Source organism: Mustela putorius, unplaced genomic scaffold (genome assembly GCF_011764305.1).
Source record: "Mustela putorius furo isolate JIRA1106 unplaced genomic scaffold, ASM1176430v1.1 tig00000281_pilon_pilon_pilon, whole genome shotgun sequence".
Taxonomy (NCBI): Eukaryota; Metazoa; Chordata; class Mammalia; order Carnivora; family Mustelidae; genus Mustela; species Mustela putorius.
Window position 1 is genome coordinate 29,373,761 of NW_025421343.1, and position 25,235 is coordinate 29,398,995.

At 36.9% G+C, this 25,235-nt stretch overlaps 1 protein-coding gene across 3 annotated transcripts in view; it reads right to left on the bottom strand.

Annotated features, from left to right (window-relative positions):
- The window catches only part of MEMO1 (mediator of cell motility 1), a 116,387-nt gene that overhangs the window by 38,767 nt on the left and 52,385 nt on the right, over positions 1-25,235 (bottom strand). For 2 of the 3 annotated variants that reach the window (XM_045079276.1, XM_045079275.1), the window contains 3 exons: positions 23,519-23,600; positions 7,614-7,682; positions 57-169 (listed from right to left, as the gene is read on the bottom strand). In XM_045079276.1, the coding sequence (XP_044935211.1) occupies positions 57-169; positions 7,614-7,682; positions 23,519-23,600 (264 nt within the window). Of the gene's footprint in view, positions 1-56; positions 170-7,613; positions 7,683-23,518; positions 23,601-25,235 lie in introns of those variants that run through there. The other variant, XM_045079277.1, reaches the window with a different exon arrangement.

The window sequence follows — 25,235 nt, forward strand, 5'->3', positions numbered from 1 at the left end:
CTTATTTTTAAAAAGTCTTTAGCCCTTTAAAAGCTCTAAGATGTCTATATACTTACTCTTTTGGTCAATACGAAGGTCATACAGAGGTGTCCTATATATATCCACACTGGAAAGTGCACATCGAGAGAGGGGCACATGATGAGAAGGCCCAAGGATGAAAATTCTCCGGCTAGGAGATACACAACAAAAAGCACAGAACAATTGTACTTCTACACAAACCTTATTAAATAAAAGGGGAAAAAATAAGTAATTTTTAAAAATCACATGTGGCACCATTTTCTTTCTTGACTGATTTCATTACTTACTATTATGAGCTAAATTATGTACTCCTAAAATTTATGTTGAAGTTCCATGCCAGTACCTCAGAATACAACCATTTTAGGAGAAATATAACCATTTTAAGTATTAAAACAGATCATTAATCAAAACTGAGGCTATTCAGGTAAGGCCTGAATCCAATGACTGGTGTTCTTATAAGAAGAGAAAGAAATATCAGGGGCATACATGCACAGAGAGTCAAGCATAGGAAGAAGCATCAAGAAGATAATCGTCTGCAAGCCAAGAAGAAAGGCTTCAGGAGAAACCAATCCTAAGAGCACCCTCCTCTGGGTCTGCCAGCCTCTAGACTGAGACAAAATAAATTTCTGTTTTCAGTTAGGGTTAGTGGCAGTTTATTACAGGAGGGCCAGAAAACTACTATACAGGCAACTGATTTGCTCCTCAGTTAATTAAGTTCAATTCCTTATCTTTGTCTTTTTGTTGAAAGGCCTTTAAAAGAACATTTTTAAAAAGAAGAAAAGAAAAGAACCATTTTCAACACCTGGACATACTAGTTACTGATTTACTGAACTACAGTAAATCATCTGCTACGCTTAAAAACATCTCTGCATACATAATGTCCAGGATACAGAAGGTTTTCAATAGCTATATTCATTGAATTTAAAAATTTCAGCTATAAATAAAAGCCCCAAATTCTAACACGTTCTAAACTTGCCTCATAAGATTCACCACAACTTTAGTAAAACTACATGATAGTATAATTTCTAAAACTCCCTATAAAATATCATTACAAAGAACCATTCTGATAAAGCTATTTTCACATTTCTACCATAGCAGAGAAAAAAGGAATCTTGTTGAGAAGAAATTCCGTATAATAAGCTTTCTCTGTTCCCATTCAAGTAGATAGAAGTCATTCTCAAAAACAAAGAAACTTGATTATGTGTTATTTGCACTGCAGCTAAAGAAAAGAACTGGGCGAAACTATAGCTTAAATCTTTACAATCCCTTTATCTTGACATCAAGGGTAAAATTAACTTCCCCTCATTTTATCTCAAACATCACTACAATCTAAATTCCAAAACTACCCATTTTCTGTTCTCCCAGATTCAAATGAACAAAATCTTTCTTCAGCACACACATACAAACTTACAGATTGGAAAACCAAAACTATGAGAAAGAATAAATGATAAGCTAGAAAAATGTACCTAGAAAAAATTAATTATACTCATTTTTCCAATTAATGGACAAAGACTGAGACATGAGCTAGTTCTTTCATACCAAAAACTTATAAGATAAGGAATGTGCTTATGCGATATATTTATTTTCATAAAATTCAATTACAGCTAAAAAAATTAACTCACTGTCTGCTACATGTTACTTGCTGTGGTGGGGGAAGAGACAGTAAGGAAGATGTGGATGAGGAAAACAGAGATTCTCAGTTTAGAGTCCCAAAACTTCCTCAAGATGTCACAGATCGCAAACATAAGACTTCATCCACAGGCCATTCCTACTCAAAACCATAATCTCTTCATCCCCTTCCTCCTCCACTGCTAATACTCACTTCTTATCATCACCACTATGAGCAAAGTCAACAGCCATTTCCAATAAATAAATAAATAAATAGATAAATAAATCAGATTTAGATCCCTAAATGAACAAAAGAGATACCATTATGCTTTCCTGTCTTAAGAGTATATAAACATCATCACAATTTTTTTTAAAGATTTTATTTATTTATTTGACAGAGAGAGATCACAAGAAGGCAGAGAGGCAGGCAGAGAGAGAGAGGAGGAAACAGGCTCCCCGCTGAGCAGAGGGCCCAATGCAGGACTCGATCCCAGGACCCTGGGATCATGACCTGAGCCGAAGGCAGCGGCTCAACCCACTGAGCAACCCAGGCGCCCTCATCACAATTTTTTAAATTAAAGTCTAATGAGGGACACAGATAATGGTTATGTTTAGGTGATTTGTCTAATTACAAATTACAAATTGTCTAATTATTACATGAACCAAGAATCAAGTATGAAAAGAAGGCATTTTTATGATTGAGGAATGCATTTCTATGACAAGACAGAGGAAAAGAATATTTAAAATCAAAACACTCCTAGGAAATCCAGCATATATAATTAAAATATGAAATTACTTTTAAAATATCAATTTAAACTCAAGACACAGATACATTTCTAGGTAAGTGTAACAAGGTTCTAATAGTGACCAAAATATGAGCACTACTCCAGAAATAAACACCAAAGGTCAGCTTGGAAAGCCTAACTGTCCCCTGCAATACCAGACAATTTACTTTGTTGGCCTTTATTGCCAGACCCAACCCACATGAAAAGATAATACTGGTGGAGAAAAGAGCTCCCACCAACTGGAATTAAGCCAATTGTGCACTCAATTCTTTCCATCCTAACAGAAACTCACTCATATGCAACACAAGGAAAAAGAGGTTTAGGTCATAACAATATGAAATCTTCATTAAGTAATAAACCCAAAAATAAACCAAAAATAGGCTAAACATCATTGAAAAGAAGGGTGGGGTGAGTATCTATTAGTAGTATTTTCAAAATGGGTCTCTTTGTTAGAAAAGAAAATTAATAATGTAAATAAAAAATAATCCATTTTCGGGCACCTGGGTGGCTCAGTTGGATAAGTGACTGCTTTCAACTCAGGTCATGATCATGGAGTCCGGGGATCAAGTCCCACATTGGCTCCCAGCTCCACAGGGAGTCTGCTTCTCCCTCTGACCTTCTCCTCTCTCATGTTCTCTCTCACTCTCTCTCCCTCAAATAAATAAATAACATCTTTTTAAAAAATGCATTTTTCTTTTGGGGAAAGCTAGATTGCTAGATCCATTAACATCAAGACCTCAGGAATATTTTGGAGAAAAATGAGTAATATAGGCATTGAAAGCAATGCCACTTTCTCTCCCTCCAATTAACTGCAAAGTACTCGGTCTTTAAATGGGTAACTGATAAATTTAGCATATCATCACTGTTGTCATGTTGTCACACATGTAATAAAAAAAAACCCTTAATATGAAAAAAAATAAAAGTCACGAAGTATTCTCTTAGAAATAAATGTAGTTTATGTATAATACCTCCAGAGAATTCACATTTGTAGAGTTACTATGAGAAGTATAGCCTGTGCAACCCATTAACAAGCTACCTAAGTATCTACCTTCATAAATATCAACTATTTGTTCTAAATAATGGAAAACAAGTAATTTTTTAAAGATGTTTCCTGGCAAGTAAAGCTATTTTAACTAAATTAAATGTCAGCTGGCCCCAAAGAAGATCCCTTTTGCTCTTTTTTCTACCCTGAAAGGCTTTCTGAAAGATATGAATCAAAATCAAGTTACTATCTAAGTACATCCTAAGTTCCAGGTTTTTTTTTTTTTAAAGGATTTTATTTATTTATTTGACAGACAGAGATCACAAGTAGGCAGAGAGGCAGACAGAGAGACGGGGAAAGCAGGCTCCCTGCCGAGCAGAGAGCCTGACGTGGGGTTGGATCCCAGGACCCTGGGACCATGACCTGAGCCGAAGGCAGAGGCTTTAACCCACTGAGCCACTTAGGCGCCCCCTAAGTTCCAGGTTTTCAATTAAAGTTTTAGTAACAGGAAAAGACATTGCAACAGTAAATATGAGAAAGAACTTACTTAAATATACCATTTTTTAAATTCCTTAAACAACCAAGGTACTCCTTTAAACGTAAGGTCTTGCAATGACTTCTCCTAATCAGAGGATAAAATGTAAACTCCTTACAATGGGTTCTGAAGTCTCAAATGCACTGGCCCCATCTTGCACGAAGGACTTCCCCACCCCCCACCCCTGATCACAGTAGTTTGCGAATACTAATCTTGCAGTTCCTTGAAGACTGGAACACAACTCAGCCTACTTTAAAGCCTTCATAAGTGCTACTGTTCCTTTGGATCGGCTTAAATATCATTTCCTCAGAAATGCCCTCCTCAACGCCCATGATCTAAATCCAATCACCCTGTGCTCCTTCCACAGCACATAAACTAAATCCAATCACCCTGTATCACAGCACTTCTCAAATTGTGAACTGCAGATTCCAAAAGACCCTTTAAAGGAGTCCACAAAATCAAAACTATTTTCATAATAATCAGGAATTTATTTGCCGTTTCCACTGTGTTGGTATTTGTACTTAAAACGGTACAAAAATGAGTCTGGGTAAACCACTGACACATCAGAACTATGATCATGGTAATGGAATCAAAATGTATGGCTAGTCATGTGCTCTTTACCTTCACCCACACCAAGGTTTGCTGGGTTTTTGTTTGATTTTTTAGACCAGTTTCACTTACTTTCATTAAATCTTGAACTCTGAGTACAGTTTTATAAAAATAATCTATACAACAAAATGTATTAAATTGGTGGTGATAAATGCGTAAAGCACTTTTGCAATATACTGAATTATGTCATGGGGAAAACACTTGTGTGATTATGAGTGTGATCTAAACCAAACTTTTTTTTCATGGAACACAATTTTTACTTCAAAAAGTGACTGTAGACAAATTATGGTTATTCCAATTTAGGTATTTGGCAGAAACTTCCTAGAAAATGAACAAAATAGGCCTGCCACTTCAAAGAAAACATTGCCCAAGACATAACTGAAGCTTTTATGTGATAATCAGACTCTTGCAAAATTTCTATCACTGTGAGATGGACAGCTCTCCAATAATTAAAGATATTTCCAGGGGTGCCTGGGTGGCTCAGTGGGTTAAAGCCTCTGCCTTTGGCTCAGGTCATGATCCGAGGGTCCTGGAATCAAGCCCCGCATCAGGCTCTCTGCTCGGCGGGGGGCTGGCTTCCTTCTCTCTGCCTGTCTCTCTGCCTACTTGTGATCTCTGTCAAATAAATAAATAAAATCTTTAAAAAATAAAAAAAATTTTCTGATGATATTTGTGGTGATATTAAGAAATATGATTTTTTTGGCACTGTATGATGAAATGTCAACATTCAAAAGATCTGCACAATTCAATTAAGAAATATCTTCTAAATGTTCTATGCATGGTATGACAAAATCAAGCAAAGGTAAAAGATCCACTCAAGGGGCGCCTGGGTGGCTCAGTCAGTTAAGCGGCTGCCTTCAGCTCAGGTCATGGTCCTGGAGCCCTGGGATAGAGCCCCGCATCAGGCTCCCTGGTCAACGGGAGCCTGCCCCTCCCCCTGCTTAGGCTCTCTTTATCTCTCTGTCAAATAAATAAATAAAATCTTTAAAAAAAAAAAAAGATCCAGGAGCACCTGGGTGGCTCAGTGGGTTAAAGCCTCTGCCTTTGGCTCAGGTCATGATCCCAGTGTCCTGGGATCGAGCCCCACATAGGGCTCTCTGCTCAGTGGGGACCTACTTCCCTTCCTCTCTCTCTGTCTGCCTCTCTGCCTACTTGTGATCTCTGTCTATCAAATAAATAAATAAAATCTTTTAAAAAAATCCATTCAAAGTACAAGAGAGTACAAAAGATGATCTCAGTTGACATGTAGGGAATGGATTAGTGTGGAAAGTAAGAATGGAAGCTAGCGAATTTAGTCTTCTGTGTTGGACTGGTATTTTTTCTCTCAACTTCTCATAGTTCCCAGAAAGACATTCTTCTATTTTTCTCAAAGGACTCTGAAACATTGCCAATCTTAAGGAGGGCCACGTTTAAGAGAATATTGTCAATGACTGCCAATCATTTTTAACCCTTGGACCTTCAGATTTATTTATTCAAAATTCAATTATTACATACTAATTATAGAATTAAGCTGATCACACCTTCATGCATCATTTGCCTCTCTTACTCCTCACCTCCTCTATCATCATCTTAGTCCTTGGCTCTCTCCCATTTACTCTTCTTCATTCCATCCACACTCTCTATCAACTTATTTAATACATGCTTTCTGCATCTACCAATATAGTTTCTTTATCTCTCTACATATTACTAAGCCAAATTTAATTCAGGACTACCCTTCTAGAAAATAACATCATCAAATAGGTTTTGAAAAGGCTATCATATTCACTAACTTTGATTATAGCTATTTATAGGCTGAAATGAAGGAAACTTTTGGAAATCTTTCCAATCTAATTTATTTTTGTTGTTACTCATGAAATAAATTAGCTGAAATAGTATAATAAATATGTATTAAGAAGTACTTGTTAAAGACACTCCTCAAGACATCATAAATGAGGCCGGGCTAACCAAAACCTCATCAATTTGGCAACATTATCATTTTATTATTAAAAACTTACTAAAAATAATTTCCAACAAAGGTATGATACAATATGCAGAGCACACTACAAAAAAACTTCTTTTGAAGGATTATGCTCCACCTCTACTAACACAAGTCTAACCTAACAATCAACATTTGACAGAATTAAGATGGCTGATTTTACCTATTCATACAGTGTGTAATAACTGGCGTACAGACTGGAGCCTGATACTAGTTCACATTTGTGAATTAAATATTTAAATAAGATGCTGGTCAGCGGGACACCTGGGTGGCTCAGTTGGTTAAGCAGCTGCCTTCAGTTCAGGTCATGATCCCAGCGTCCTGGGATCGAGTCCCACATAGGGCTCCTTGCTCGGCAGGGAGCCTGCTTCTCTCTCTGCCTCTGCCTGCCATTCTGTCCGCCTGTGCTCGCTCTCTCTCCCTCTCTCTGACAAATAAATAAATAAAATCTTTTAAAAAAATAATAAATAAATAAATAAATGCTGGTCAGGAAATTAAGTAATTTAGGTGGCTATTTCTAGCAGAAGTTTTTGAAAGTTCACAAATTTCTTAGAGAGTCGTATATTACTTAATAAGTCTCAATCTGCCAGAAAAAAATTTTAAAGCTAATTTCAGAGCTTTTATTGAGTAAAGAGCTAACATGCTTCAAACACCATATTACATTCACTGTCAGATTCTAAAATAATTCAGCTACCTCATTGGGTCAGTAAGAAATTATTTTCTTTCATTAACCACAATTTAACAAGCAGAATAAACAATTTTAAATTACAAAATGATTAACAGAACAAAGTGCTGTGCATTCTTAAAGATGTTCATCTCTTGATTTCAAAAAAAAAATTTTTTTAAACCAAAACATTTAACCTTCTAAAATTTCCAGAACTAAACATATTACCAACAAAAGGAAAAGTAAAAACTAAGTGTTCAGACCTATATAAGGTATAATAAATACCTTTCATAACCTATATAAGGTATAATAAATATATAAAAAGTTAAATTCTTAATGAAATCGAGTATATAACAATAAGCACGCCAAAACAAATTACTTCTGTGACAAAGTGGTTGTAATTCCCTCTCACTTAAACAAAACTGTGTATTACTTACGTAATAGATGGGTCCACTTGTTTGTAAGCATGAGCAGCACAAGACCCACAGTATGTATATCCTGCGTGGCTACAAAACAAAATATTTTTTAAACTTAATCATCAGATTCGAAATAAGATATTCTCAAAAGAAAAAAACCTCTTGAAAGAAATATAATAACTATGGTAAACATCACAGAATTAAGTGTATAGATAAAAAAGCAATGTAGCTAATGATGCAAACTCTAGCACACAACAGAGAACATGTAATAGTTCTATGTTCTAATTTTAAATTTTAAAAAGCATTTTGTAATTTTTTTGGTCTTAAAAACAATTAAATTTAGATACTCCAGGCTTATTGGAAGTTGCTATGTAATACTAATAATACGTGAGTTTTTAACATTCCTCTTCAATATTATTAGCAGACTATTACATATCAATGAGACCCAGAGCAAATCAAATCAGACCAAAACAAATACCCTACAATAGCAACTCACTTTCTTTTTCTATTTTCTTTTTATTTATACTTTTTAAAAATTGAAGTATAATGAACATACCGTGTTATGTTAGTTTCATGTATACAATATGTGATTCAAGAATTCTATACATTTCTGTGTTCATCAAGTACACTCCTAATCTTTTATCTATTTCACCCATCATCCCCCTAATCTCCCCCTCTCTGGCAACCACGAATTTATTCTCAGTATTTAATAGTCTGGTTTTCTATCTATTTTTCTTTCTTGTTCATTTTTTTTTTTACATCTTACATATGAGTAAAATCATATTGTATCTGTCGTTCTCTGACCTATTTCACTTGGCATTTATAACCTCTAAGTCCAACCATGTTGTCACAAATGGCAAGATCTCATTCTTTTTATGGCTAATATTTCATTGCATATGTGTGCACATGCGTGCATGCATGTGTGGGTGTGTGTATATCACATCTTCTTTATCCATTCATCTATACCAATGGACACTTGAGTTGCTTCCGTATCTTGGCTATCGGGAATAATGCTACAATAAACAGTGATGCATGTATCTTTTCAAGTCCGTGTTTTCGCTTTCATTGGGTAAATATACCAAGTAGTGGAATTACTGGATCATGTGGCAATTCGACTTTTAATTTTTTTTTAAGATTTTATTTATTTTTTTTATTCAAAAGAGAAAGTGTACACAAACAGAGAGAGGGGCATAGGGAGAAGAGGATTCCCCACAGGGCAGGGAGGGAGCCCAAAAGAGGAGCTCAATCCCAGAACCCTGAAATTATGACGTTAGCCAAAGGCACACTTAACCAACTGAGCCATCAAGGTGCTCCTCTACTTTTAATTTTTTGAGGAACCTCCAACCTGTTTTCCACAGTGGCTGCAACAATTTGCACCAACTGTGCAGGAGGGTTCCTCTTTCCCCACATCCTCACCAAACTTATTTCTTGGCTTTTGGATTCCACCTACTCTAACAGATAAAAGCTGATTTCTCAGTGTGGTTTTGATTTGTATTTCCCTGGTGATTCGTGATTAAGCATCTTCCCAATGTGTCTACTGCCCATCTGTATGTCTTCTTTGGAAAAATGTCTACTCAAGTCCTCTGCCCATTTTTATCAGATTACTTGTTTTTGTTGTTGTTGTTACTTATAGACATTCTTCATATATTTTAGATATTAACTCCTTATCAGATACATCATTTGCAAATATCTTCTCTCATTCAATAAGCTGACTTTTTGTTTTGTTGATGGTTTCTTTGACTGTACAAAAGCTTTTTATTTTGGCTTAATCTTTGCTTCTGTTCCCTTGCCTGAAGAGATATCTAGAAAAATATTTCTACAGCCCAAGCAATCTCTATTAAAATACAAACAGTCTTTTTCAAAGAACTGGAACAAATAGTACTAAACTTTGTATGGAACCATAAAAGACCCCAAACAGCCAAGCAATCTTGAGAAAGAGGAGCAAAGCTGAAGGTATCACAATCCCAGATTTCAAGATATATCACAAAGCTATAGTAATTAAAAGAGTATGGTATTGGGGAAAAAAAAACCAGACAGATCAATGAAACAGAATAGGGGCCTAGAAATAAGTCCATGCTCATATGGTCAATTAATCTATGACAAAGGAGGCAAGGATTTACAATAGGGAAGAACAGTCTCTTCAGTAAATGGTATTGGGAAAACTGCACAGCTACAGGCAGAAGAATGTAAATGGACCATGTTCATATACCCATATACAAAAACTCCAAATGGACTGAAGAACTGTGAGACCTGAAATCATAAAACTCCTAGAAGAAAATAACTCACTTCTATGTCTTTAGTAATAAGAGAACTGACTTGATCTTCTGTGTATTACGCCTTTCATTTTCTCCCCTTATTATTCATCCCTTTCATCTTTTTTTTTTTAAAGATTTTATTTATTTATTTGACAGAGAGAAATCACAAGTAGATGGAGAGGCAGGCAGAGAGAGAGAGGGAAGCAGGCTCTCTGCTAAGCAGAGAGCCCGATGCGGGACTCGATCCCAGGACTCTGAGATCATGACCTGAGCCGAAGGCAGCGGCTTAACCCACTGAGCCACCCAGGCGCCCCTCATCTTTTTTTTTTTTTTTTTTGGTTTCAGAATTAGAATAGAATCACCTATGGAATGACTTTGTTTCCTGACCTCATTTTTTTTTTCTTGACTCATTCAAGTTACATGAATGAGTTAACACATTTTCCTGGTGCTTACTTATTATTGTGTGGCCAGTGGTATGCTGGGAAATATTTAACAACTGTCTCTACAGGGAAAAAAAGTGTACATATGTGTACATAAGCTTACTATAAATTCTACTGAGTTAAAAAAGATATGTACCACACAATTTACAAATAATGAAAAAAATATAAATCTCTTTATGGCCAATTCCACAGTCAATTGATTGTCACAGAAGACTTCCACTGATTTTTGCTGAAATCTCATATCCATACCCAAGCAATGGAACAACGAAGACATACGTCTGACCTGAATGAATCTCTGCTGATTAGGTAACAGTTTTCAAATATTAGAAGGAATTATTTCCTTCCATACTTTCTTTTTTTTTTTTAATTTTTTTTTTAAGATTTTATTTATTTGAGAGAGAGAGAAAAATCACAGTAGGCAGAGAGGCAGGCAGAGAGGAAGCAGGCTCCCTGCAGAGCAGAGAGCCCAATGTGGGGCTCGATCCCAGGACCCTGGGATCATGACCTGAGCAGAAGGCAGAGTTTAACCCACTGAGCCGCCTAGGTGCCCTTCCTTCCATACTTTCTTACACTTTTTATAATGTAAGAGCTTCAGACACAACAAACTTTTCAGTTTAATCTGTACTATTAACACTTTCCCCATTTCTTAAGTACAAACAATCAACAAAAGGTAAATCAAGCCCTGATTTATAGCAACTTGCCAATTAATGTGGAGTAATTAATTCCTGCCGTAACTGATTACAAAATGTACAATAAACTGAAAAGACAAAAGACAGGCTGGTAGAAAATAACTGTAAAACATGTATCTGACATAGGATTTATATCTGAATATGTAAAGAAATTTTAAAAGAAACCCAATACTTAAAACAGGTAACCATTTTGTAAGACAGATAGTTCTGAAAATTGGTTGCAAATTAATAAAAATATATTTAATGCTATGAAACTGTAAGATGGGGGGTGCCTGGGTGGCTCAGTCAGTTGAGCGTCTGACTCTTGACTTCAGCTCAGGTAATGATTTCAGGGTCCTGGGGCCAAGCACCAAGTCAGGCTCTGCGCTCAGTGGGAAGTCTGCTTGAGGATTCTCTTATCTCCCCTGCCCCACCCCACATATACACGCATGTGCTCTTTCTCTCCCTCTCTAATAAATAAATCAAGGATTTATTTATTTATTTGACAGACAGAGATCACAAGTAGGCAGAGAAACAGGCAGAGGGTGGGGGGAAGCAGGCTCCCTGCGAAGCAGAGAGCCCAATGCGGGGCTCAATCCCAGGACCTCAGGACCATGACCCGAGCTGAAGGCAGAGGCTTCAACCCACTGTACCACCCACATGCCCCTAAATAAATCTTAAAAAAATAAAATAAAAATAAAAATGTTGGGGTACCTGGATGGCTCAGTCAGTTAAACATCTCCCTTCAGCTCAACTCATGATCCTAGAGTCCTGGGATCAAGCCCTGTATCAAGCTCTCTGCTCAATGGGGAGTCTGCTTCTCCCTCTCTGACCCTCCCTCCTCTCCTGCTCTCTCGATCTCTCTCTCTCACTGTCCCTCTCAAATAAGTACATAAAATCTTTCTGAAAAAAATAAAAAATAAAGATGACTAAGATGGTATGTTTTACATTATGTATATTCTACTACAATTTTTTTAAATAGGAAAAGCTTTGAACAAATACTTCAACATAGAATATACTGGGATGGCAAATAAGCACACAAAAAGAAGGCTCAATATCATTTAGGGAAAGGCAAATTAAAACTACAAAAAGCTACCACTAAACTCCCAGCAGAATAGCTAAAATTGAAAAGCATAACCATACCAAGTATGCTCAGATGTAGAATTGAAACCCAGGCTACACTTGTGGAAATATAAAATGTTACAACCACTTTTGAAAACAGTTTGGCAATTTCTTAAGAAGTTAAATATACTCCTACCATATGACCCAGCTTTCCACTCCTAAAAAAACTGGAAGCATTATAACCACAAAGATTTGTACACAAATGTTCACTCCAACTTCATTTGCAACAGTCAAAAACCAGAAACAACCCAATATTCCTCCAAAGGTGAATGGATAAACAAATTGAGGAGTTAGTCCTACAGTGGAATACTCTTCAGCAAGAGACAGGAATGAACTACTGATAAACTCAAAAATAATTATGCAAAAAAAGATGATAAGAAAGAAAGACATATGCTGAGAAAAGCCAGACAAAAAGAGTTCATACTATATAATCCTACTAATTCAAATAAAAACTAGCATGTAGCAACACAAAGTAAATCAATGCATGTGGGTAGAAAGAAGAGACAGAGAGGTACAGAAGGGAAGAGTTACAAAAGGGCACAAGGAAACTTGAGGATGATGAATGTTTATTACCTTAGTTGTGATAGTTTCACAGGTGTATACATATTTCAAATGTATCCCTCTGTACACTTTAAATATAGGCAGCTGTATGTTAATACTAGCAAAATAGACCTCTGTTTTTAAAAGGGTCATCATTTGATCTAGCTTAAACTATGAATGGAGAAAAAGAGATTCACGTAAGTCAGTCACAGCAATACAGGATAGCAGGATGCTTAATCAAGAGTTAAGTAATGTGGGACCTATACTAAGTACCTGAAGTCACCGAAGGCCTTATTGGTTGGATTAATGGTAGTCACCCTATCCATATCCCTCCGGTAAGAGAGCCTATCAAGTTGCTTCAGTATAGCAATATTCTCACAACCCAGTTCTAATCTTAGCCAGAAGAAATGTAAGTTGTTGTATGGCTCAGCACATTTAGTTTTCCTCATCTTGATATTCTAGCCTAACCAGGGGGCTCAATTTTTTCCAATTATGTCCCAAGTCTTCCAGTGCCCAACACACCAAAACTGACTACTTCAGATTCCTAACAGCTGTTCCTAATCTTAACATAACTGGCTCCCCTTCTCAATTCAGAAAAATGCTATCTTGCCCAGTCATGTGGACCTTAGAAATTCTTTGATCCATCAGGACCTGTCCTGGTCTGTCTAAAACCTGAATAACATCTCGTGTTTTCAATACTGCTTCGTTCTCAGTTGTCTCTCATATCCATCCCTCCAAGTCCCAACCTTACACTTTAAGCTGGTCTTTCCATCTTAGATCTGCTTCTCAGACTTTAACTCGTTTGCTGTTCTTGAATTTAAAGACCCTGAGCCTCAGTCCATACTCTGATCTCTCAATCAATCTTGCAGCATGACTATCTCCCAGTTTTACCAATCCTGTTCCTACCCACGTGTAGTTCTTAAAAGCCAGAAAGTCATGTTAGAAACAATGGGTTCTTGGGATGCCTGGGTGGCTCAGTCAGTAGGCATCTGCCTTTGGCTCAAGTCATGGGATTGAGCCCCAAGTCAGGCTCCCTTCTCAGTGGGAAGTCTGCTCATCCCTCTCTCTCTCCCCTCCCCCTGCTCCCTTTCTCCCTCTCTTGCTCACTCCTTCTCTCTCAAATAAATAAATAAAATCATACCAAAAAAATAGAAAAATGAAACACTGCATTCTTAAAGCATAGATAGAATAGAAATACTAAGAGTAGAAAGGTAAAGGCACAAAGGAAGGGCATAAAAGTTGAAGGAAGAACAGGAGCAAACATTCAAGTGACTGATGTAATTGAGAAAACAGGAGACTGGCCTGAGTGGAACAAGAAGTAGGGTTAAACCACCGTCAGACAGAGAAGTCTGGGCTTGATAAAACAAGTTACTGAAAAACTGCTATACACTCCAGAGCAGGGTAGTGACAGCACAAAACTGTTATAGGTCTAGTACTGAAAAACATGAGATCAGAAGCAGGAGGTGTTAAATGATGCTCTCTTGGAAACCGTGGCCTGAGGTAGCAAAATGTCATGTTCTGGAAAGGTCCCACTGCCAGTGGGAAATGAGACATGAATGTTCTACAACCTAAAAAGAAAAACTGACATATTTTAGTGTCCAAGTAGGTACAGAGTGAATGAAGAAGAGAAGAAAGAGGATAATTACGATAATGGTAATAACTAACATTTACTGGTAGCTTACTCTGTGTCACTCATCCACGTAATTCAAAGCAACTCATTTAATCCTCACACCAACTCTTTGAGATAGGAATTATTATTTTTCTTTATAGATGAAGAAACTAAAGCAGAAAGGTTAAGACATTTGCTCAAGGTCACACAAATAGTAAGTGGTCACAGCAGGACTTAAAGGTAGGTAGTACAGCTCCAGAACCCATTCTTAACCACCATAAGAGACCTCTATACATTTTAAGGAAGAAGGGAAGGTCTTCATGCAGTAGGAAAATCAACAACCCTAAAAACTGGAAGAATACCTTATATCCTCTAAGATTGTAGGAAGATGGGTAGTTTTGAAACCATGATTAACTGATATAAGTATGTTTTATAATAGAACTCAGATTTCAATATTTCAGTCCTTTCTGAATTTGAGGGCTTGAAGTAAAGACAAAATAGTTTCAAAAAGAGAGGGAGAGTCTTAACTTGAGGGTTAACTGAGGGTTTTGGAGGGGAGGAGTGGGGTGGTTGGGTGAGCCTGGTGGTGGGTATTAAGGAGGGCACGTATTGCATGGAGCACTGGGTGTGGTGCATAAACAATGAAATTTGGAACACTGAAAAAAAATTTAATTTAAAAAAATACAGAATAAAACATCTATTTAGGTAGCACAAAAAAAAAAGAATATAGTGCAGAGTATTTTTTTAAAAATCATGAAGTGTACCATCCTTCTTTACCCACATCATGAGAAGCTCTCCTTCATGAAAGGACCAAGATCATAGCCAAAGGAAAGAATTTCTACTACTTTACTTTATCCTGGCCCAGATACATGGTAATGAACAGAGCCATTGTAATAATCATCAAATCTCTCCACTGATGCTCTGCTCCTAAACCCTTCTCTCTTGCTAACAGAATCTATGACTCTAAATACATGTGGAAACAAGGTTTCATTAAGGGATCACATATAATAAAAGAGGCTTCACTAAGAGAACATCTAAGGTTTCTTTGTTTTATGCATTACTGTCAGAAGAGCAATGAAAATGTGAGCTCTACAGATAATTGAATATACACTGTAAAAGTGTATCCCAATCAGTATTTCACAGGCTCTTAAAACCTTAATGCAAAGTCATTCCTGCTAGCTTTTCCAGGTCACTCTGGTTCCCAGTGTAACCTCAATGAAGGCAATCTCAAAATTATACTTTAATATCTATCACTTTCTCATTAGACCAAAACCATGCCTCTAAAAACTGATCCTTCTTGTAACACAGGGTAATTCTGCTTCTCCCTTTACTCCTTCACAGCAGACTTTATATCTTGAAGTCCAGCTCCTAATTTTCCAAACCTTCTGTGCCCCACACAGAAATGCAATCAAATGAGGAAGCAAGGCATCATCCATGGTCATTTGCTGGTTAAAGGACAGTTTCCCACACAGCAACCTTGCAGTGTGGGTATAATTTAAACTCCTATGTCAGGAAAATTCCCAAATACTACATGACATGGACTTTCACTTGTTCATCCCGAAACCTTCAAGATTACAGGTGAATAGCATAAAGTGTGAGTGCCAAAAGTCTACCACTCGTTCTATGAGAGACTTTTCATCAAAGAGGATATGGAGAACAATTAAAAAAAAAAAAAAAAAAAAACCTGGATTCAACAAAATCAGGTTCTCATAGTCCTAGTTCTTAATAGCAGCAAAAATGCAAAATAAAAAGATTGAAGTAGATGAAATGAGAAGACTGGACCAGATGAAATTCTCTCCTGCAGCAATAAGTCTACAAGATCTACCTAAGGTAAGCTATGATCTAGAAAGCTAGAAAGTAAATTTAAAAACACTTGTGAGCCTATGGGAACCACCTGAACAACAATGGCTCTAAGCAGTTTCCAGAAGCAGGAGCCTCACACTGACACTCCCCATTCTGTTTCACTGCATCTCGTCTTTTTTCTTTTATTTTCATAGGCACTCCTTGGGGGCCCTCAAGATTTCTGCTTCATAAAAAAATACTAGATGATTATATTCCCCTGAAATGTTCAGGTTAGAAAGTCATTGTGCAGAATATTTTATTTTTACAAAATGAATCTCACAAATATTAAGTGAACAATACTATGAACTAAGGAAAGTTATTAAAGTTATTCAAGTCAAGTAAGAATAAACTAACCACAATGTTGCACATCTAGATTGTTTTACTGCTAGAATAGGCAGGACCTGAGATACTGCCATGAATAATCTACTGCTTAAAATAAAGAAGGACTAGAAATAAACAAGTTACACATCTCCAGTAACTTAAATTAACTACATGATTTATAAAGATTCATTGTTTCACCATATACACCAATAGAGCTGAACTGGTGAACTTCACTCTACGTAAAATGGTCTTCCATATAAATGTTTCCTAGCTTTTAATTTTTTTTAATAATTTTTATGTTCAAAGTAATAACTGCACACAGTATAAAAAAGTCAAATAATAGAGAAAGGTACACAATGAAAAGTGAAAGTATCCTTTATACTATTTCAACTAAGTTCACTACTAAAAAAAAAATAAAACTCTAGTTTAAATGTATGAGGACAGCTACAATATCCATAGTATCTGCTTTATAGTATAAGTAAGCCCGCTCCTAATTATCTGATTACATTTTTATATTCAATAAGAGGTCTCTTAAATGATACATACTTAATGTCCAGCTCCATTCTAAGGGCTGCTGAGTTATTCCTGCATACTGCAAGATAAACAACAATTGTGGCATGAAGGTGTCTGACAGTCATAGTAGGAAGGCTTCTGGAACTTCCAGTTCATGAGATTATTTCAATATATATCCCTGGGCAACATACTGTTTCCTATACCTCAAGACAAGTAAAGTCCTAAATTAAACCAAAGGACATTTTTAAATCAAATTAAATTCTTTTTAATCCCCCAACTACACCTGCCTAAATGCCATATAGATGAGAATCATTAAGATTGATCAATAGGTGGTTTATGGGTCAATATTTATTCTTTAATGACATTATTTAATCTACATCTATATACAATATACAAATAAGCAATCTGTTTAAGCACTTTTAAAAGTATGCTGTCTAGGTTCTGAGTTGTTTGTTATTTAAGGCTCCCTTTACATGATCTATGCCCATGAAGGCAAAAATCTAAGAAGAGCTGGTCCAAGAAAGCCAAATTTTATAAAAGTTAAAGAATGTTTTTCAGGCGTGCCTGGCTGGCTCAGACACTAGAGCATGCAACTCTTGATGTCAGGGTTGCATGTTTGAGTCCCGTGTTGGGTGTAGAGATTACTCAACAATACAATCTTTCAAAAAAAAAATGTTTATTTGAAATAAAAGTAGAATCTTAAAATTTTAAGTTTTCTAATTACTAAATAAGCATGTTCTTAACAAAGACCCTTTTGTGCCTAAAGAACAATAAAGTATTTGTTGTTGCTTTTCTACCAAACCGAAAAAAAACAAAACCAAAAAAAAAAAAAACCTCCTCTGGAAAGGAAAACCACATAATAAGATAAACTTGACTATATTTAAAGTTTTCATACATTAACAAAATGGAAACTGCATTATATATGCATAAACATAACTACAAAGTCGCTATATAACAGAAACATGCACACCAAACCCAAAACTATTTTCAAATACTCATTTTAAAACTTAAGGTAACTTGGAAATCCTTTACAAATCAATATATTTGTAACTTAGACTCAAACATTTCATTTCCCAGGCCACTGCCAATTTCAACTTAGAGCTAACTATAAAAAGGAAACAAGTCTAGCTACATTTTCATGAATAACTAACCTTGACTTAATTATATGTTGTTTAGCACACCTCCCACATTTGAAACAAGTTCTAACTAGGAAGGTCACCTACAATAGTCAAATACCAGCAAAGTGATGAGAATGACATAGACCCTATGTCATGAGTTACTATAAAGAGATGATTATTAACCCATTGTTTCTCACCCAACTAAGGATTAAGCAAACTTCCCCCTTTATTCCCGCATCAATTTTTCTTTCTCTACTGGATCATTTCATCTATATTATAAACACTTTAATATCTCCCACCTTAAGTAAAATTTCTCACCTGACAACATATTCCATGTGCCCTATTCCCTTGATTTACAGAAAAGTTCATTTAAAAAAAAAAAAATTACCCTGGGGCACCTGGGTGGCTCAGTCAGTTAAGTGTCTGCCTTCAGCTCAGGTCATGATCGCAGGGTCCTGGGATCAAGTCCCACATCAGGCTCCTTGCTCAGAGGGGAGTCTGCTTCCCCCTCTGCCTCTCCGCCACTTATGCTCATGCCCCTTCCCTTTCTCTCTCTCAAATAAATAAATAAAATCTTTAAAAAAAAAAAAATTACCCTCAGGACACCTGGGTGACTCAGTTAAGTGTTGGATTCTTGATTTTGGCTCAGGTCATGATCTCAGGGTCATGAGATCGAGTCCTGTGTTGATCTCCACGCTCAGCACAGAGACGGCTTGAGATTCTCTCTCCCTTTCTCTCCTTCCCTCATCCCGCTCATGCTCTCTTTCTCTCAAATAAATAAAATCTTAAAACAAAACAACAAAATAAACTATCCTCACTTTATTTCCCTTTCTGATTCTCGAACCCACTGCAATTGCGCTTTCATCTCCACAGAAATCGTTTGTATCAAGGCCACCAGTGATCTCCATATTGCCAAATCCAATCTTCAATTCTCAATCCTCATCTTATTTGACCTATTGGCAGAACTTGACACAGCTAATTAATTTTCTCCTCACTGAGGAAAAAATTTCCATCATTTTGCCTCCTACAGACACCACTCACTCTTAGTTTTCCTCCTGTCCCACTGTTCCTCCTTTAGCACCTCCATTGCAAATGCTCATCTTCACCCTGATCTCTAAATAAAATTAGTTTGTCTAAGGGCTTAAGTCTTTGAACCTCTTCTCTTGTCCAAATTTTCTTCACTAGGCAACCACAGCCTGTTTAGACTTTAAGTATCATATATATATATACACACAAACACACACATACACACACACCCATATATACCTATATATATCTATATGTATATACCTATATATATACCCCATATATACTATATATATTTATCAACACAGTCTGGCACTTCTTCTCTGTACTCCAGATTCATACAACTAGCTACCCATTTGAAATCTCCACTTACAGATATATAAATATGCATCTCAACATTTACAAAGGTCAAAATACAATCCTAAATTCTACATAAACACCTTAAAGTCTACTTCCCACCTCTACCCCATCTGTCCCTTATGAGTATAAAACCAATTCCGTATCTCCAGTTTCAAGAGCCATTTCTGACTCTTATTTTACTTTACTGATCCTACTTTGTAAAATATCCAGAGTACACTGCTTCTCATCACCTCCACCACTAGCCCCCAACCAAAGCCACTGTCATCTCTCTCTTGTACTATTATAATAAGTCTCCTAGACTGTTTCCACAAAACAGACCATCCATACAATAGCAAGAACAATCTTTCTCAAACCTAAGTCAAGTCATGTCACTTTTCTGCTCAAAATTTCTCATGAGTTGCCATCTCACTTGGAATAAAAACCAAGGTTTTTTTAATAGCCTACAAAGCCTCCTCATGATCTAGCCAACCTCATCCACTCCTCTTCCCTTTGTACACGTCACCGCTGCTACACTGTCCTCCTTGCTTTTCCTCTACACTAAGCATATCCTGCTGCAGAGCCTTTGTACTTGCTATTCCTCGACCTGAAAACACTTTCCCTGGATATCGGCAGAACCTCTCTGTTTTATTATTTAGGCCCAAATGTTACCTTATCACCACATTTTTTTACTGTCCTATATAGACGAGCACCTCTCTACCCATACTGTCACTCTCTATCCTCTTATCAGCTTTATTATTCTTAGCATCCATTAGTTCCTGATATAGAACATACAGGCATGCCTCGTTTTATTGTGCTTTGCTGTACTGGGCTACACAGATTCTGCATTGTTGTTGTTTTTTACAAGCTGTGAAGGTTTGTGGCAACCTTGAATCAGCAAGTTCATCGGCACCATTTTTCCAATATTTGCTCACTTCTTGTCTCTATCACATTTTGGTAATTCCTGCAAAAGTCTAAACTTTATAATAATAATTATTATTATTACTATTATTTGTTATTGCTATCCATTGTCAGTGATTAACTGATAATGTTTTAACTCACTGATAAGGTTTTTTAGCAATAAATATTTTCTAATTAAGGTATATACACTGTTTTCTTAGACATAATGCTATTGTTGTACACTTAATAGAATACATTACAGTATACACATAACTTTTACATACTGGGAAACAAATTCATTTGACTCATTTTATTGCAATATTCATTTAATTGCAGTGGTCTGGAACCAAACACACACTATCTTTGATATATGCCTGTAATTATTTGTTTACTGTCTGGTTTCCCAAGTACTAAAATGTAAGCACCATGAAAGTAGCAATTTTAGTTTATGCAAAATGCAGCACTGGGAGGTAGTCCAAGATGGCAGCAGAGGAATACACTAAACTCACACCCAATGGACACACCAAATCTACTGCCACAAATCGAACAATCCCCTATGGAAAAGACCCTCAGCAAATGGTAAAAGGGCCAAGCTGGGAAGGAGAAGCAAGATGCAGTCTCCTCAAAATCCCACCCCTGGCATGGGGACCCACAATCAGGAGGAATCTCACAAATGCAGTTTTTTTCCTGAGGAAGTAAGGGTTCATACCTCACATCAAGTATCCCAATCCTTGGGAATTGTAACAGAGAGATGAACCCCCAAAACATCTGGCTTTGAACACCAACAGGGCTCACATCCAGGACCCAAACGGCTCACATACAGACCCAAAGGGCTGTAGGAAACTGAGATACTTCTCTTAAACGGCTCACATGCAGACTTAGTCACCCTGGAAACCAGCACAAAAGCAGCAATTTGAAAAGCGCCCAGACTACATGAAGGAGTTTCACTGGCTAATCCTACAGCATCTGTCAGAGGGGCAGGGGCCTGTTGGACCTCTCTCCAGGGACAGAGGCACTGGCAGGGACTTTATGGTTCTCTCCCTCTGCCTTGAGAGCACCAACAGGGTAACCCACCCCTTTGCTCCCCCATGCCCATGTGAAAGCTGTGCCTGCACGAGCCATGTGCTCCCCTATGGGCCTGCTAAAGCTGGCAGGCATATGCTATCTACACAGGGGACACTGATCACTTGCTCTGGTGGCCAGGGGACCTGCGTTCCTGGGTCCAAAAGGGCTGTAACAATCAGAGAGACAATTCACTACAGAGACAGTACTTTGAAAAACATCCCTAGTCTTTCTGTGAAACAGGCCTATTTACTTGCCCAGAGCTTCAGCCTGAGCACCACACTTCACATCAGCTACATATCTGGAGGCTGTGGAGGTGCTTTCAGGAAAAGGGAGCCAGGGGACACCATCTTTACACTCTCCCTAAGCCTCGCTACATTTCGCCAGAACCTCCAAAAAGGAGCTTATATACTCATCTAAAGCCCTGGTTTTTGTCACTGTCACCCAGAGGACACCTTTAGATCACCTGGTCTGGAGGCCAACAGGGTGTACAATTACAGCCCTACAGGACTATATATGCCTACATATTTTAAAACCTGCTGCCTGAGGGTCTGGCTTCCAATCAGCCTATATAACTGGGGGTTGCTTGAGATCCACCCCCCAGAACACTGACAAGTCTTGGCACACTCTCAACAACTGGGACTTATCAGGAATAAATCAGGCTGCTTAGAACATCACAAAGGTTTCAGAGAAAACCAAGAGCTAGGGCAAGGTTGAAAGATAAGGTTCATCTGCTACAGGAGGCCATTCTTTGAATACTCATGCATAGAAACACAGAGTCAAGCAAACTGAGAAAACAGGAAAATGTCCCGCCAAAAAGAACAAGATAAAACCTCCCCCAAAAACCTCAATAAAATAAAAAGTAGCATTAAGAACACCTGGCATTTAGTTGGGTACATATTTGCTGAATGACTAAATAAATAATAGCTTAAGTTACTATGCTATAAGTTAATAAAGATTAACTCATTTAATCATCAAAAAACTACATGGAGGTATTATTAATATTCCAATTCTACAATGAGACAAAGGCATAAGAGATTAAGTTACTTGTATGTCACATATCATGTAAGTGGTACAGTCAGCCTCCTGTATCTATTAAATGAGATTAAGTCAGATCACACAAATGGACCACTTAACAAAACATTTGGCACATTAAATTACCTAACACTTATGGAATACTTGTTCTGTGACAGACATTAATGTAGGCTCTATGTTTGTATTTACTTATTTAATTCTCATATTCTTCAATATGTAGATGCTTTTATTTTCACTATTTTTTATTTATCAGGGCACCAAACCTAATTCAACAGAAGTTACATAAAAGACACTGCTGTGAAAGAAATGGGACAAACTCCAACCTTTACTCTTCTCGGAAGACAGTTAACATGTGTTTTGAAAGTTAGCACTGGAAACCAAATCAAAATGAACTGAAATCCTATCACTTACAGACACACTGTTAATTGTATTTGTTAGTCTGTAGTTCTAGAATGCCTTCTAAGATTCAAAGACAAAACAATCACAGATTTTCTTCATTAAAAACAAAAAAAAAGCTACCCCTTCTCCAAATATCTGATCGCTATTCCATATTGCATGGTATTGTTTAACATATCTTTTTCATTATTTTTTTTAAGGTATTTTTTATTTATCTGAGAGTAGGAGAGAGCATGGGAGGGGAGAAGGTCAGAGGGAGAAGCAGGTTCCCCATGGAGATGGGAGCCCGATGTGGGACTTGATCCCAGGACTCCAGGATCATGACCTAAGCCGAAGGCAGTCACTCAACCAACTGAGCCACCCAGGCTATAATTTATAATTTATAATTTTCATTATAAGGAAAAATTTAGCTGAATTAAAGTAGATCTTTTTACTATTTAAAACAGAACTTAGTCATTTATATCAATCTGAAATCACCAAGTTTATATACTGCAAATTACCTTCTGTTTTGAAAGTCAGTTTTGTTATCAAAAAATAAATTTTAAAATTACTGCACCTGAGAAAATAGCCAATTCCTTTATCCTTGAGTTAAAGTGAAAGCCAAAGAAATCATGAAAATCACTAAATATAATTTCTTCAGTTCAAAATACAGCATTTATTAAATTTTTAGAGCCATCGGTAGATACTATTCTATATTAATAATTAATATATGAAATATTCTGGTAAAGACCCTTAAAACTTACGGTGCAATAATGGCTCTAGCAGGTCTTTTTGTAGACTGTACTTGTGAGAGCCAACCTTCTAGCTGTGCATTCAGCTGCGGTCCTATAAAAAGAGAAAGAAAGAAATGGGAGTTAGCAGAGAAATGTACTATATACAACCATACAGGACACAAAATCCTTATCGAACTTATTTGGGACTAAAATAGCTTAATGGGCACTGGGATCATTAGTTTGTATGTTAATGTTTGATACTTAACCAACTATTAAGCAAGCCATAGAGAAGGCCATGTACTGATTAAACAAAATTTGCTTTTATCCATTTACTTACTGACAACCATCTTCATTCCAGAACAACAATATGATCTATAATTTGAGGCACTGTTTAAACAAAATAAAACAAGAAACAAAAGACTCTAGGCATATGAAAAGAGAACACCTGAGTGACTGTTTACAGAGCACCAAAACTTGCCTTAATCACTAAAATCACATCCACAGAGTGATCACTCCCATACCCAAAACCTTTCCTTCTATCCAGTCCAGCCCCTACTCTGATGATCACATTGATAATCAGTGACTATGCCATGTCAAAAATCTCAATTCAAGCATCCCACTCTCCTCACTGCCTATCTTCCCAGTTCACTTCTAGAAGTCTGGTGATTGCCAACAGATTCTGAGTTACTTTCCCCACCATCTTTCCTCTCCTTTCTTCTTCCCCTCTTACCCAGCCTGAGACTTGTTCCATCACTCTGAATCATTTCCTCACCTGTGCCCTCACTCTTGCTCCTCTTTCTCCCCCACAGTCACACACAGTATCTTCACTTGTTCAACTGAATGAAATGACAAACACAACCATATGAACTTTAAAATTATACCCATAAATTGCAGACCCTTAGCAAAGCTCAGAAATCATACCACATTAACCTCGTGAACTTGCTCTCGCAGCCTTAAGGTAATTACTTCATATAGCTTCTCATTTTACCTTAAAGCCTCATTCCCCTCTCACTCCCAGCATATGATCATGGTTTTTCATTTTGTCAAGGAAAATCAGAAGATAGCCAACCACCCTAATTTGCCAAGGACCTTCCCAGTGTTAGCACTGAAAGTCCTGCATCTAGGGAAACCTCTTAGTCACAGGCAAACCTGGACATTAGTCACCCTAAATTCAAAAGAGAAGTACTTCCTCTTCTTACCATTTATTTTGCCTTCTCTCCTGTGTCAACACATTGACCTTACTCCTATCAAAAGTCAAACAAATTCTTTCTCCACTGGGTCCCATTGTTTGTCTTCTCAAGGACTGCTCCTCTAATTGTCCTACTCTCCTGCACAAACTTGTCCCTTTTTACTAGATCCTTACCATTAGCTTTTTTCCTCTGGCTCTCTTTTTTTATGCATTTAATTGTAAAATATTTAAACGTTACAGAAGAATCTAGATAATAATAAAACAAACATCCATGTACCCAGTACCCCAAAAACCTAAATTTTAGTATTCTTTACTTAAGATCTTCCTTTATTGAGAAATAAAATATTACAGACACACTTGAAAACCTTGCTGATCCCATTATACATTTTCCTCCTCAGAGGGAAATCAAAATCACTTTCTGATTTTGGTGATTATCATTGCATTATATTTTTATTAATGTATATACCCATAAAAATATGCATTGTTCTGCATACGTATTGTTCTGAATGTTTTTAAATACTACATAAATATACTGTGCATGTTCCTCCATAATTTGAT